The sequence below is a fragment of the Rattus norvegicus genome, chromosome 12 (genome assembly GCF_036323735.1).
Source record: "Rattus norvegicus strain BN/NHsdMcwi chromosome 12, GRCr8, whole genome shotgun sequence".
In the NCBI taxonomy this organism is placed as follows: domain Eukaryota; kingdom Metazoa; phylum Chordata; class Mammalia; order Rodentia; family Muridae; genus Rattus; species Rattus norvegicus.
Window position 1 is genome coordinate 47,664,349 of NC_086030.1, and position 14,571 is coordinate 47,678,919.

Sequence of the window (14,571 nt, forward strand, 5' to 3'; positions counted from 1 at the left end):
CCAGACGAGGTGGCGCACACCTTTAATCCTAGCACTAGGGCGGTGGGGACAGTTGAGTGCCGGTGAGTTTGGGGCCAGCCTGATCTACATAGAGGGCACCAGGACAGCCAGAGCTACAAAGTGAGACCCGGTCTCAAAACAAAATATACACAGAAAGCCCAAAGCATGGTGGTGCACATCCATCACCCCAACTCTGCAGGGAAAGGCAGGCGGGGTGGGGTGGGGTGGGGACGGTGAGCACACTCTCGATTGCATAGCACATCAGTGCTCGCCTGGACTGTACGAGACCTGTGTCATGATCATTCTCACGGACTATAACTGGAGCGGCTGACCTGGGAAGCCCTCACGGCAGCAACAGAAGACGGCAGCGTTCAGAGAGCTGCCTCCCCTCTGGGAGAAGCAGCTGTATCAGAACACCCTCCTCTCCAGAAGCAAACTGGGCCCCAAACGTATGGGAGCTACATGCAGCGACTCGGGACATTCCCAGGGGACACGAGAGGAAGTCTGAACGAACACACAGGCACGACTCGCTGGGGGCGGGGGGGGGTGTGGAGATGAAAACAGCATTACTAAACACTATTTCTTCTTGGGATCTGAGGTCCCACACTTACAAGTAAGTGGCTCCTCGGGTCAGAGGGCAAGTACACGAGGTTGCCGTGGAGACAGGGCGGTTTACTGACAGAGCTAGGAGCCCCAACGAACAGCCAGCGTGTATTATCCACTCTTCAGTGTGGCTGACGTTGGAGAGCCTTCTGTGATGGGCCAGGTGCTGGCCACCAAGCCCGAGGACATGAGTTTGGAAGGGGATGGGTAACCGGTTCCTGCAAGTTGTCCTCTGACCTCCACTGTGTGCCTAGTGACAGGTGTGCACACACACACACACACACACACACACACACAAAATGTAATTGCAGAAGAACAGCCACAGAAGAATACACACGGTGTCAATGAGTCAATCATGAAGGTCAGAGTTGAATTTCCCTCTAGGGAAGGGGTGGAGGGAGTGGGCGGCTGGCACTGGGTGTGGGGTTTCAGTTGCTATGAAGAGGCTCACATGCCTGCTTGTGTGGCCTTCTGTGAAATGTACCCGGACATCACCGAACAGGGTCATGTGTAGCTGGGTAAACTCAACCAAGGTTCCTAACTCCCAGCAATGAAACAGCAGGGTCCGTAGTGTGACCTGTATCCTGGCGCTGGGGAGGTAGAGGCCGGGGGTCAGGAGTTCAGAGTCGTCTTAGGCCACACAGTGAGTACAAGGCTAGCCCCGGCCTACGCAAGGCCTTGCCTCAAAAAAATGAAAGCAAAACAGGATGGGATGATGAACAAGAATGAGAAGAACATGGTGGACTTGGTTGGCGAACTCAGTGGTTAGAGAGCTTGCTTAGCAGACGCAAAGCCGTGGGTTCAATTCCCAGGGCCACCAAACAGAAAAGAAGGGAGGGCAAGCAGCGTTGGGCTGAGTCCTGAACACACAGATCTCTCAGCCTCCCACTTTACAACCAGTAAATGGCAAGACAAATGAAACAGGGTCTTTACGTAGGGCTGCCTGGCCTCGAACTCACAGAGATCCGCCTGCCTCTGCCAACCAAGTACTGGGCAAACAATTTTCAAACCAGAGGGGGGGGGGAGAGGGAGGGAGGAAGAGAGGAGCCTTTTGAAGTATGTAAGTCATACACTTTTAAAAGGAGGCAGGAAAAAAACCTTGGGGAAATCATTTTCCTTTAAGAAGCCACCTGGGAAGGCTCCTCTAAGTACTCAAGTTTGCCTTAAACCCCAAAAGCCACATCAGGAAGTACAAATGAACTGAGGCAGAATCATCTAAGACAAAAGACAAATCAGGGGATACATGAAGTCTCTGTGAGACACCCAGGCAGCTCCCACACACTGTCCAAAATGGACAGAAGCTCCTACCCCATCAAAAAAAAAAAAAAAAAAAAAAAGAATGTTCAAAGTCAAAGGACAGGACACAATGCCAGTGAACTTCTGTCATCATAAAGACGACACAGGTAAAACTGTGTCTACCACAGGTGTGGGCCGAGATGTGGGGAAGTGGGTCCTTGACACCTGGCTGCACACCATCCCTAGGTGTGACTGCTAGAGCTGTCAGAACACACCCACAGCATCACCTGGTGACAACACAGCCTTTCCTGTGGGTGGTTTAAACAGGGGGCCGGCCAGATTACAGTTCATCCCTTGCCAGAGAAAGGAACCTGGGAAGAGGCAGCTCTTTGGCAGCTGACCTGGAGGATGCTTGGCCAAGCGAGCGAGTGCTGGACCCGTGTCAGATGTGCTTGCGTACACATTTGCTGAAGCCCATAGAACATCTGTGGGCACACAGGAAATGGACATCGGCTGCCTCAGAGAGGAGGGGCTTGGGCCTCTCCACCCCTTCCTTCCTTAGGAATGTCCAACAAGAATGTTACTTTCAAGATAAAGAAATAGGGGCTGGGGATTTAGCTCAGTGGTAGAGCGCTTACCTAGGAAGAACCAAAAAAAAAAAAAAAAGATAAAGAAATAGTGGAAGAAGTTGCAACAGTGTCAACAGCTGATTCTAGTCTACACGGCAGAAGCTCCACTGGGCTTCGCTGCAGACCCACGCCCATCCCTATTCTAGGTCCCAGGCCAGCCTCGAGCTCAGGGTTGACCTGCCTCCCTCCCAGGGCTGGGGTTCCAACTGCAGAACTCTTGGTTGGAGGTATGTGGTGGGTGGGCTCCCTGGAGCACAAGCACAGACCTCCCTGGCTGTCTCTACCTGGCTGTCTCTACCGTAGAAGTTCTGTGCATACGAACACCTCAGACAGAGATCTGACCGGCATAACCTGCCCTTCAGAAGCCCAAGAACAGAAAGCAAGCCCCCTGATTGCACAAAGAGGAAGCACACGTCAGGGTGCGGGGTCACTCACACTTGCGCAGCTCCAGGCTCTTGCTTGGACAGGTCAGGTGCTGGCCGGGTGGGTTCTGCGTCCTCTGCAGACAGGCCAGCATGGCTGAGCTGGGAGCCCCGGGTGGGGCACGCTCTGCAGCAGGATTCCTTTGAAGAGAAACATGAGGCATTGGTCACTCACGGGGGCTGCTCTGAGCAACCTCCTGTCCTCCCCAGCACCCCAAGGAACGTCAGATTCGTCGTTTCTGAGGCATGTCTCTTTGCAGACCAGGCTGGCCTCCCAGGTGCTGGGATCAGAGGGATGTGCCACTGTGCCTGGCTCTGGGCCAGACATCCCATCTCTTTCAGATGAGGAAACTATGGCTTCCAGAGGTGCCCCAGAGGCATCACAGGAAGGAACCAGGCCTCAGGGGGTGGCCCTCCATCACAGCATGGCCAGAACTCATAAGCCTCGTGTGCCCTTGGCTAGCTCAGCATATGGGTCACTGCTCTGTGCCCTAATTCAAGATCTTCTTTGCCTGGTGGTGGACCTCAGCTCTCTCATAGTCCCATAATACATCAGCAAATATGGGAGCACAAATGGGAGAGGGACCCATTTGGTCATTTTGGGTGTCCATACAGGAGTATCCAGGTAGTGCTGGTGGGTACAGTGTCCTTTAACATAAGTGCTGGTCTGGTACCCGTTTGGGGGTGTTCTCGCAGTACTCCTGGAGAAGAGATGTCAGGATGGTATGCTGGGGAGTTTTGGGGTGCTCCACTCTGACTGTGCTCACCCCGAAAAGGAAGGGTACGGCCAGAGTCAACCACAGAAGCCCTTAGGTGGCAGCCCAGATGGGCTTCTCATAGCCTACTTTGTGTTCATCTCCCTACGCCAGACACCAGGGATAGGGGGGCACAGGAAGCCCGTGTGTCCCCATAGAGCCCATCTTCCTGAGCACTGGTTTCAGTACAAGCCAGCCTTGGAGGCCACTGTGGAGGATAAGGGAGTCAGGTTCCCCCTGTTCTCTGCCTGCCTCAGAGAAGGGCTCCTCCCTACCGCCACCCCTGTCCCTGGCAGCCAGCCTGGGTTGCCTCCATCCTGAGCTGGTTAGAAGGAGGAGGGGGTGGTGTTTAAGGGAAGAGGGGGAAGGTATTTAATACTAAACAGGTGTCTGAAGCCCAGGATTCTGCCGCTTCTAATAATGAAGTATTCATGAGGAAAAACCTTTTTTCACCGCTTTCTTAAGATACTAATTTCACAACAAGCTCCTTGTTACCGCGCAATTATTCCAATCTTGTATTTCCCCGAGACGGTGGCAGCCTCCCGTCTGTCCTGGCCTCTCCGTAAATGAAAGACAACCACGTAACCACCTTTCATTACGCTCTATTTTACTTTCAGCAAAGGTACCCGAGAGTAAAGGCTTCCTCTGAAAGGGACTTTTATTCAGTTTCAAAACCAATTTTCTCCTATTACTGTCTAAAAAAAAAGAGAGAGAGAGAGGGAGAGAGAGAGAAAGAGAGAGGAAGTGGGGGATGGATGGCTATGGGGGAGGGGGTGCTCTTCCCCTCCCCCAGGCTCCAGTCTTAACACAGCGAGGCAATAAAAGCAGCAACAGCTACCCACTTCCCAGCTTTGATTTCTGGTAATTTTAAAATATGCCATTACGATCAGGCAGAAACGACACCGCTCGGGGAGGGAGTGAAGTGGGGCTCACATTCAGATGAAAGACCCTGATTGCAGAAAGCATCACGGCTTTTCGGGGACCCTGGATGGTGTCATGGGGCAGAAACAGGCCTGCTGGGGCACCACCAGCATACGCCACATCCTCCAGGCCATGGTCCACCCTACCAAGGTGAGGGTGCTGGGCTTCCTCACACTTTGTAGGCACACACTTGTGCACATGCAGTGTAAACCGGTGTCACACTCTGTCACGTGGGTGGGTGGGGGTCCCTGAAATGTCCATGGTGACAGTCCACGGGGACACGGGACTGGCACACCCAAGGCTGGTGTTATCTGCCTGGACCCCGCCTACGTCTCTCCATGAGGTTTCCTGCCATCCTGATGTGCGAACCCCACCCAGGCCCTTCTTCACAGGCAATGCTGACTGAAGACAGCAGACCCAGAGACTCCCCCAAGTGCTGACTTCCTCAAGGCAGGCTTATTTGGCTAGGAGGAGGAAGGATGGAGCAGTCTCCCCCAGTCCCTGTACAGGTCGGGCAATACTCTGACTTTTTAAAGCCACTCCATGATTCTTCTGGTGCCCCCAGGCATAAAACTGAGTCCTGACCCAACCTCTCACTGGGTGCAGGAGGGTCCCAGGCTTGCTCCAGGATGAGGGATCCTGGTAGGCCGGCCATCCCGACACACTTGTAGCTGAGGACAGGATGGGCTGCAGCTGATGAATGAGGGCAGCACGCCTATACTGGTGGCTTTTCAGACCCCAGCTGCATCCCAGGGACCTCCAGCCTCTGGTGATTGAATGCCCAAGCAGTCTGGGAGCAACCACAGAGCCCCCAGAGCGAGCTTAGGCCAGTGTGGCATCTAGTCCTGGAAGGACCTGACTACCCCAGCTTCTCAGGGTAGCTCCTGCCAGTTCTCACCTCTGGAGGACCAGGCTGCCTGACCCACAGTGACATCATCTTCACTTGGAGGAGGAGTGGGGAGCTTCTCATCTGCTTCCTCAGGTCTCCCAGATCTCTCTCCCTTCTTCCCAAACCCTGTGCCCTACTGTGGGAACTGTGGGAACTGTGGGGATGGGGGCAGGGGCCAGCCAAGTATTACAAGGGAGCGCAATATGCCCAAGTTTCCACATCACACCAACGCTTTGGTCTTTAAACGTCTTTCCCTGGGCTGCCCAGTCTCCCAGGGCTCCCTCCTCAAGGCCCTCCTCCTGACTAACTGCCTCAGACCTCCAGATCATGGCACCTGCTGTGTCCTCTGCCTGGGGCGCTGCCACCCAAACCATCTGAGTTCAGGGCTGGCCTCTCCGCCGGGTGTCCCTCGTTGCCACAACACCAATCACACCAAGCTGTAATGCCAGCTTCATGTCTGTCTGTCTGTCTGTCTGTCTGTCTGTCTCTACTGGACTGTACGTAAGTTTCTAAGGGCTGAGGGCCATGTCTTATCTCCCACTATCTCTGCAGACATCACTTAAAAGGCAGACATTGGGAGCCAGCGCAGCAGCTAAGAGTGACTGCTGGCCCCCCCCCCTTTTTTAAAGATTTTTTAAAATTTATTTTATGTATGTTTGTTTTCAGACACACCAGAAGAGGGCATCGGATCCAATTACAGATGATTGTGAGCCACCATGTGGTTGCTGGGAATTGAACTCAGGACCTCTGGAAGGGCCAGTGCCTGGGATTGTTGCTCTTAAAGAGGATCTGAGTTCAATTCCTAGCACCCACATAACTCCAGTACCGGGAGATATCACACCCTCCCTCTGGCCTTAACGGGCATGTGTACATGTATGCATACACTCACCCAGGCATACAGATACAAATTAAAACAAAACAAAACAAAACGAAAAACAAGGCCTCTAATGAATTAGCTGTGAGATGAAATGTATGAGAAGCCCAGAGACATCAAGGGTCCTTTTCAAGGTCACACAGCAAGGCAAGAATAGGGCTCTATTGGGCACGTAAAACACTCACACCTCTCCTGTGATTTCCAGTCTGCCTCCTCCTTGCCCAGCCCCATCCCATCTGCAGATGGCTGGTCCCGCGGCCCCCCCAGAACGGAATCATCACAGTCCGGCCCAGCCGGGGACCATCTGGAGAGCCACACTGTCTGCAAATCGCACTGTTTATAAGCTCAAGGCCTTTTGTGACTTTAATAATAAAGGGGGCTGGGGGTGGGAGGGACAGTGTTGCAAGCCTCAGTGATTACGGAGCTCAGGCACCATCCCTGACGTGGGATTAGATAAGACGTCTTATCTGGGAGTCAACCGAGGAAAAGTCTTTCCGCCAGATAACACCCGGGCTGTCGAAATGCCCTTTCATAGCTGGACTGCAGATAAGGGGCCGTGACAGCGGATGGAGGAGGAGAGAAACTTCCTGCGCTGAGGAGAATTGAGTCTGTTGCCCGAGACCAAACAATGAGCAGGGCGGACGCTGTCTCTGGGCTGTCTATTTTATTCAAAGAAGAGTCTTGGGATTGGGGGGGCTGGCCTTCTGTCATCTCCCTCCGTATCTGGGGGCTGCAGGGAGTCCCGAGAGGGTGGAGGGAGAGCTTGGGAATAAATAGCAAGGTGCTGGGTACTGGGGACAGCTGTTGAGTGTTTCCGTTTTGACTGTGCAAAAGCATTCTGCTTCCAGATCTGAGTGTAGGCCGCCCTTCAACTGAGCTGTGGCACGGCCGCCTTGGCTAGAGCCTGAGTTCAGCTCCCTTTCCCACAGTAGGAAATAATCACTGTGTGTGTGTGTGTGCGTGCATGCATGTGTGTGTGTGATGCAAGCCATACGAGATCAGACAGATTTTTAATTGGCAGAGCCCAAGGGTGTCAGACCCTGAACCTCAGGCTACTGAAGGGCAATTCTATCACAGTGGGAGGATTCCAGGAGACCCCCGCTCCCATCAGGCCACAGTCAAGGAGTAGCTGCAAGGCCATGATTCTCCTCAGCACCCCCCCACACCTGAGATTCTATCCCTGGAGGGGCTGGGAAGAGAGAAGCCTCCTCAGAGGCCACCCATACATTCCACAACCATTCAACAGAACCGAGTGTGCACTGTGCAGCAGGTGGGAGGAACCCTGCCCTCCCCACTCACTCACCACCTGGGCAGTAACACTTTTAAGCACCTTATTGGGGGGGGGTGCACCCTTAGGCCACATACTGGACGTGGTAACAGGTAAGCGTGACCACAATGACCCAGGACACCACTCCCTCAGAACTGCCCTCCCTAAGTCCAATGGAAACTGAAAATAGATTGTCCTGGCCTCTTCTCCTCAGAAGGGAAACCTTGACAGGAAGGCCATCTGCCCCTGCAGCGAGGTAGGACGCAGAGAAACCCTTGGCCTCCAGGGAGGCTGTGTCTCCACGAAGGCCACAGCCAGAGCCACTTCCAGCCTCGTTTTTGCCTTTATCTAGAACTGCCTAGGCAGATCTCTGCAGCTCTGCTCAAGGCCAAATGTGGGTCTCAGTCTGGGGAGGAAGGGCATACCAGGCACCCCTGACAGGGTGAGGAGTTCAGAGAACTGCAGAGACAGCAGCCAGGCAAGGGTGGGCGCTGGGGTCTGGGGTGACTTCGAGGCTGTCACAGTACCTAGGATGTCTTCGTACTTCCCTGTGTTTTCAGCACAAGTCGAAACACCAGCTAGGTGGGAGACCCAGGGCCAGGTTGTCATATAAAAAGAAGCAGTGCTTAGTTAGCCCCGAAGAAGCCAGAACCCATAGTGGGCATAAGAAGTTGGGGAGCCCAGTGGTCCGCTCATCTGCTCCACCCTCTGGGGAGCTGTGAAGTCCCCCACCCCCTCACCTTGTCCTGACTACACAGCTACCCTCAGACACAGGGAAGAACCTGCAGTGTTGAGAAGCCCAGACCCAGGAGGGAGACCTGCGCCAAGCTGGGGGCACTGGGGTCAATGCCTGACCCCGAGAGATCACTCCCATGTGAGTCACCAGCACAAACCGCAGGAAACATCAGCCTGCTGCAGAGAAATGTCAAGGGTCTCCAGGCTTCATGGCAACCTCATGGGGAGGGCTCTCTTTCCTTGCCTCTCTGCCTCTCCCTGCCTGACCCCTTGGCCTCCTATGCCCTGTCCTTGGCCTCTCTTCCCATAGCTCTCTTGGAAGCAGCCACAGCAGAAGCCCACCCCCCCCACTCCTTCCTGCTGCTCCGTCCCCCCCTCCAATCCCCCCTCCCCTGTTCCCAGAGCCCAAGGCCTTCCAGGGGACCCTGTTAATAATTAAATGTTAATCTAAAAAGCAATTTGAGCTGCGGCTGGGCAGATCTGGTTAGAGATTACATTAGCATGGAGGAGACCAGGGTAATTTTCTTTAACCCCTCTCTCGATCTCTCTAGCCGGGGAATCTTCCAGTCACGGGGGCACTGCTGATAAAACAGGCCCAGGGCTGGGTTATGGATAAGGGTCTTGTAAAAAGTGATTATTTCCCACCGCCAGTCAGGCTGGCACGAGAGGGGGATTTTCACTCTTTTAAGGGTGGGGGTGGGGAGCACTGCTCCTTCAATGGGAGGAGCTCATCTACCACCAGGATTACTATCCCCAAACACTGGCCATGGGCCCCTAAGATACCCCAGCTCCACCTGCTCCCCTTTCTGGCCCAACCCCTCTGCACTCAGTCCCTTCTTGCTTTTTGTAAATTCTGGTCCGGGAAGGATGCTGGAGCCACAGACACTGGTAGTTCCGGGGCAAAGGTGAAAACTGTGGAAATCTCAAATTCTGGATGTAGGCAGAGCGCCTGGGGGAGCTTCTGTGCTGCTTTGTGTCCGCTTGATGCAAGCTAGGGTCGCTTGGGAAGAAGGACTCGAGACAATGTCTCCATAAGATCTGCGCCTGTAGGGGAAGGAGGTGGTACATTTCTTAATTACTGGTTGAGTGAGAGGGATCAGCTCACTGGGTGGTTCCACTCCTGAGATGGTGGTCCCCTGGGGGTAAGCAGCCCTCCTTCATGGCTCCTGCCTTGACTTCCCTCAGTGATGGTGTGTGACCTGAGTGTGAAAGAGGAAATGAACCCCTTCCTCCCCAGGTTGGTGTTGGTCGCGGCATCTTATTAGAGCCGTAGGAAAACTGAGAGAGCCTCTCCGTCACAAAGCCCTCACCTACGTGCTGAGGACCTGGCTCCTGTGGGTGCTACTCCTTATCAGCCCTTCCGTCTGGGAGAATATTCTTTACAGTGCTTCTTGACCTTCACTTGAAACCCAAATGCAGTGGGTCTTCAAATATCCCCAGGGTGTGTGAGAGACATAAGACACACAGTGTCACAAGTGGCTCCTGATGTAGATCCCTTCCCCCATGGGTCACCAGTGCCCACACACAGTAGGTTCTAAGGGAAATATCTCCAGAGGGAAGGGTGGACGAGAGGTAGGTCCTTAGTGTGTGTCTCACTGTGAGGCAGTTTAGGGGCTGCAGGTAGGAAGTGGCCCCAAGACCTTCAGCACCAAGGCCAGCTCCGAGAGCAAAGGCCCCAGGAAAGGGGTGGGGCCAAGTCAGGGAGGGCAATGACGCCAGTCATCTCGGGAGCCAGCTGTTTCCGCCTTTCTCCCACGCATGCCTGCCTCTGGGGACAACATATTAAACCTCTACTGTGTGTCAGGCCCTTGATTTGAGTCTTAATTTCTTCAAATTCCTTTCCACAGACTGGAGAAAATAACTCAGGAGGTAAAGGCACTTGCTATGCCTGACAATATGAATTTGATCCTGGAAACCCAGAGAAAAGAGTCGTTTGTGGTGGCGATTATCCCCAATTCCAGCATCCTTACAGTGAGACAGAAGGTGGAGACTCCAGGGACATCTTGGAAGTTCCCAGGCCCTGATAGCTTGGGGTGTGCAGCAAAAAACAAGGGTGACCCTGTCTCACCAATGTAGAACAGATTGCCCAAAGTTGTTTTCTGGCCCGGTATCCACATGCATACACATCTCCCCTGTACACACGCATAATGAATACAACTTTTAAAAAAAATCCCTTCCCAAAAATGTATACAGGTCTAGGCCAGGCCATGGCGGGAGCTACATAAAGAGAAAGCCATTACACCATACGCGATACAAAGTAGCGAATAGAGTGGCGTGGGTGGGCTGATCCCGAGGAAGAACAGAGAGCTTGGGAGGGCTCTGGCTGCTGTAGAACGTCCCTTGATGGGACTGCGGGGTGGGCACTAAAAGCAGGGGGTGAAGCCAGTCAGCCCCTAACTTCAGGAGGAGCACATCAAATGGATAAGTGGTCTCAGCACAGGGAGAGACTGGAAGGTGTAGGGATGGAGGTACAATATGAGAGTTTGAAGGCATTGCCTGCTGCAGTGACAGAGGAGCAGTTTACATGCTCCAGAGCCAGGGCCATGGCCACATGGATGAGCGGGACTCATACTGGGGGACGTATTCTAGTCAGAGGCAGGAGACTAGTGTTAATGGGCCAGGTCCTAGCTAAGAGGTCTTGCAGACCCTCTTCCTGGTTCGGACCTTCTGAAGCATTCTCTTCTACAGTGCCAGATCCCAAGGCAAAATGTGTGTGTGTATGGAGGTGTGGGGGGGGGCGGGGATAGGGTCCAGCAAAGGTTGATAGGACCTGGAGGAATGGCCCAGGCCCTGGTATTTTCAGAGGGAGGCTGTACATTTCCGGAGGAGCCCAAAAAGGGAAAGTGGAATCAGATGACCCCGGGTGTGGAGGGTCTTGGAAAAGGCAACACTGTATGCAAAGTTAAAGCTATGTAAAGTGTGAGGAGACCCCAAATCTCTGTACCCACAGTTCAGGGCTAAGCCAGGCAGTAGAGAAGGGGGCAGTGATAAGAGCTGAGGTGGGCGTGTGCTGTGTGTTCCCCTGTGGGCTCAGTGTGTCACAGACATCCCCTCATTGAACTCGGCAGTCTACCACAGGGACAATGCTGAATTGAGGGCTCTGAACCTGGGAAAGGGGCTGCTGAGTGAGAGAGAAAAGTTCCGGGATTAGTGGGCCTCACCCAGGGGACCTCAGGGTTTATACAGAGTTGAGGGGAGACAGGCAGACAGGCAGGAAAGGTCCTAACCTGTTCAGATGAAGAAACAGAGGTGGTGGGGAGGAGCAAATCGGCTGGAAATGGTTGGTCTTGATCTGTAGCCTAAAGCTAAGATCACCAGGTGCTGGGAGCTGGGGTTGAGTAGTGTCTTCAGAACAAGGCTGGGACGAGGTCACCGTCCTTATCACCGCTTGGAATAAGAGAGCTGCATGTGGGGGCCGGTCCCGGCTTTGAATCTCTGCTGTGAGTGAGGGTGTCTGGACCCCTGACTAATGAAAAGCCCCTATCGGTGTCACCAATGCCTACTGGGCAACATAGTTTCCAAAGAGCGCCCGCCCCGCCGCCCAAGAGCTGGAGCACCTGGCTTTGAATTTCTGCTCCTCTGTGAGGCTGTCAGCCTTGGGCTCGGGGGAGGGAGCTGTTTTTCTTCTTCCTGCGCTCTGGAGCTTGGCCTTCCTGCCGCAGACAAGCAAAACTGGTGTTTTCTTAGTTCTCAGAATGTTTGGAAAGGGATTCCAGTCTCTGGCCATCAGGAGACAGGAGGCTGGCCTCAGAGTAAATCACTCACAGGACAGGCAGCAGCTGCTGGGGAGGAAGAGCTGAATAGAGACAGACAGAGGGACAGACAGACAGGGGACCACAAGCTCTGACACCCAGAAGTAGAGAAAGCGCTCAGCTTTCAGGGGGCGAAGGATGCAGCAGCAGGTCCTGGCAGCAACTCCTTCGCCATAAACCTGGCTCTGTGAGGGCTGAGACCTTGAAGCCTCATGCTGCTCTCCTCCCTAAGGGCCTGGGCCAAGGTTTTTAACTACAACCCCTATCCCCCACCCCACCTCTTCCTCAGGACAGCCTACACCACCACTCCCTTCCTAGCTGCCTGGCCGCGCAGCTCTTTCTGACCCAGGCGTTCACATTCCCAGTTTTGTCCCTCCCCACAGCGCCGACCAACAACAGGACAAGTCCCAATGCAGGCTCCATTTGTAAGCATAAATTCTCTACAGCCTAAGAGCAATTAAATTTAGCAGGGCACCCTGCTAGATCCAACAGGTCCACAGTAAGAGCTAAGGTTTCAGGCACCTGCGACGGCGCAGTCCTTCTCTGCACTAAGCCTTTGAAGTCTGTGGTTCACCAACTGGACGCTCTGTAGCCACCTGGCTACACTGTCTCCAGCCTGTTCCGGTCACCGCATTCCACAAGTAGCAAGCAGTTCCTCTGCTCCATCCAATATCTCTTCCTCCAAGAAGCCCTCCTTAACCACACAGCCACAACCCCATCCACACCCTTCCTCGTCCTTGAATCAACCTCTTGATTCGTGGCTAAGGTCCTGTCTGCGCTGCCAGAGCTCAGAGCAGGTGGAGCACATAGTAGGTATTTAAGAGGACAGAGGAGAGAATGAAAGTGTGGGGAGAATGGGCCAGGAACCCCTGGGCGGCGTAGTTCATTTCAAATCCCTCTGATCCAAGATAGGCGGAGGGCTAGGATGCCCGCACTCGTGTACACGCGTGTCTGGTGGTGGTGGGGATGTGCATGCACATGTATGCGTGCAAACACATACGCCTACCCCCCCTCCCCCACCTGCCGACGAGAAGTAGAACCCGAGGTTGGGCCTCCTTTCAAAATCAGCCTGCATGGAGAAATGGCTGTGACAGCACAAAGCCAAGATTGAATCAGCAGTGGGCTGATCGCCTGGTGACGGTTACAAATGATCTGATGTGTGTAGAACAAGGGCCACCCGGCGCCTGCACATGCCAGACAACAGGCTGCCGGGGGTGGGGGGTGGGGGGGTGGGGGGGTGGGGGGTAGGGGCTCCCCAGAGCCTGGGCCACAGAGTGTGACCCGGTGAGCTCAGGGCAGTCTGAGCACAGCCCGGTCTTCCTAGGGCCAGGCCCTGGACATAGCCATGCCCACACACCCTCCACTGAGCCTGTGACTCAGCGGGCCACTGCTGCCGGGTGCACACTGGATGTTTCTCAGGCATCCTATACCTGGGCGGACCCTCCCCCAAATGGCTCAGGGCGTCGATGGTGGCTGATTCCTGCACTCTTCAGGCTTGTCTCTTCCAAATCCTGAAAGTGACTTTTATCATGGGGTGGGGGTGGGGCGTTTATAATCTTCCCCCCTGTATCTTTTCCTCAAAACTCAAGGAAGAGTGAGCTACCTGCCACCCCTTGCAACTCTATGGTGGCCTTTGGCACAAGCCCCTCCCCTGAAATGGGGCGTGTGTGTGTGTGTGTGTGTGTGTGTGTGTGTGTGTGTGGCGCGAGGTTTGGGGGGGACTTTCTGACCCAGGTTCTCAGTTGCCCAGTTAAGAATGTCACCTCAGTGAGACACTCCCACCCCCACCCTAAGCACTCTGTGGGGCTCAGCAAGGCAGGCATGCAGACAGCAGGTGCTTAGCAGGTCCCTGCTGAATGTAGGAATGGCTGGGGCCTTTCTGCCTCAATCCCCCGTGCTTCTTAGGCTCCCAGATCTTCCTATATGGTTGGGCTAAGCCAGCTTATCTGATTTTTGGGGTCACCCACCCTACCTCATCACCTCAGCCTGACAACCTGTGGCACATGTGGGCCACAGAGGGCTGAACACACACACACACACACACACACACACACACACACACACACACCCCAGCTTCCTCCTGGGCGTTACCTGTCCACAGGGGGCTGAACATACACCCCCAGCTTCCTCCTGGGCTTTACCTGTCCACAGGGGGCTGAACATACACCCCTAGCTTCCTCCTGGGCTTTACCTGTCCATGGGGCCTGGGCTGAACCAATCTGAGTCACAGAGGTTCAAGGGCTGGGAAGCTCCTGCAGGAGGGGTGTCCCCTCCTTTCCTCTAGTTGTAACCGGCCAGAGGACCCATCTCTCAGGCTTCCTATACCCAGAAGGGCGAGCTACACAGGCTGTGGGAGGAAAGGGATTTGTTCAAGCTCACCTGGTGGGCCTGATGGTGAATCCACACCTGCCTCTCAAGTCACTAGCAAGTGCTGAGGGAGACACTGAGCCTCTCGGTAGGCACTGGCTCCTTGTGGGGTGGGCCCTGG

At 54.4% G+C, this 14,571-nt stretch overlaps 1 protein-coding gene across 6 annotated transcripts in view; it reads right to left on the reverse strand.

The window, feature by feature from the left end:
* Positions 1-14,571, reverse strand: part of Fam222a (family with sequence similarity 222, member A) — a 46,483-nt gene that overhangs the window by 17,128 nt on the left and 14,784 nt on the right. For 3 of the 6 annotated variants that reach the window (XM_063271599.1, XM_017598444.3, NM_001109067.1), the window contains exon 2: positions 2,904-3,031. In XM_063271599.1, the coding sequence (XP_063127669.1) occupies positions 2,904-2,985 (82 nt within the window). In that variant the 5' untranslated portion in view covers positions 2,986-3,031. Of the gene's footprint in view, positions 1-2,903; positions 7,989-8,021; positions 8,647-14,571 lie in introns of those variants that run through there. The other 3 variants (XM_008769352.4, XM_039089709.2, XM_063271598.1) reach the window with 3 other exon arrangements.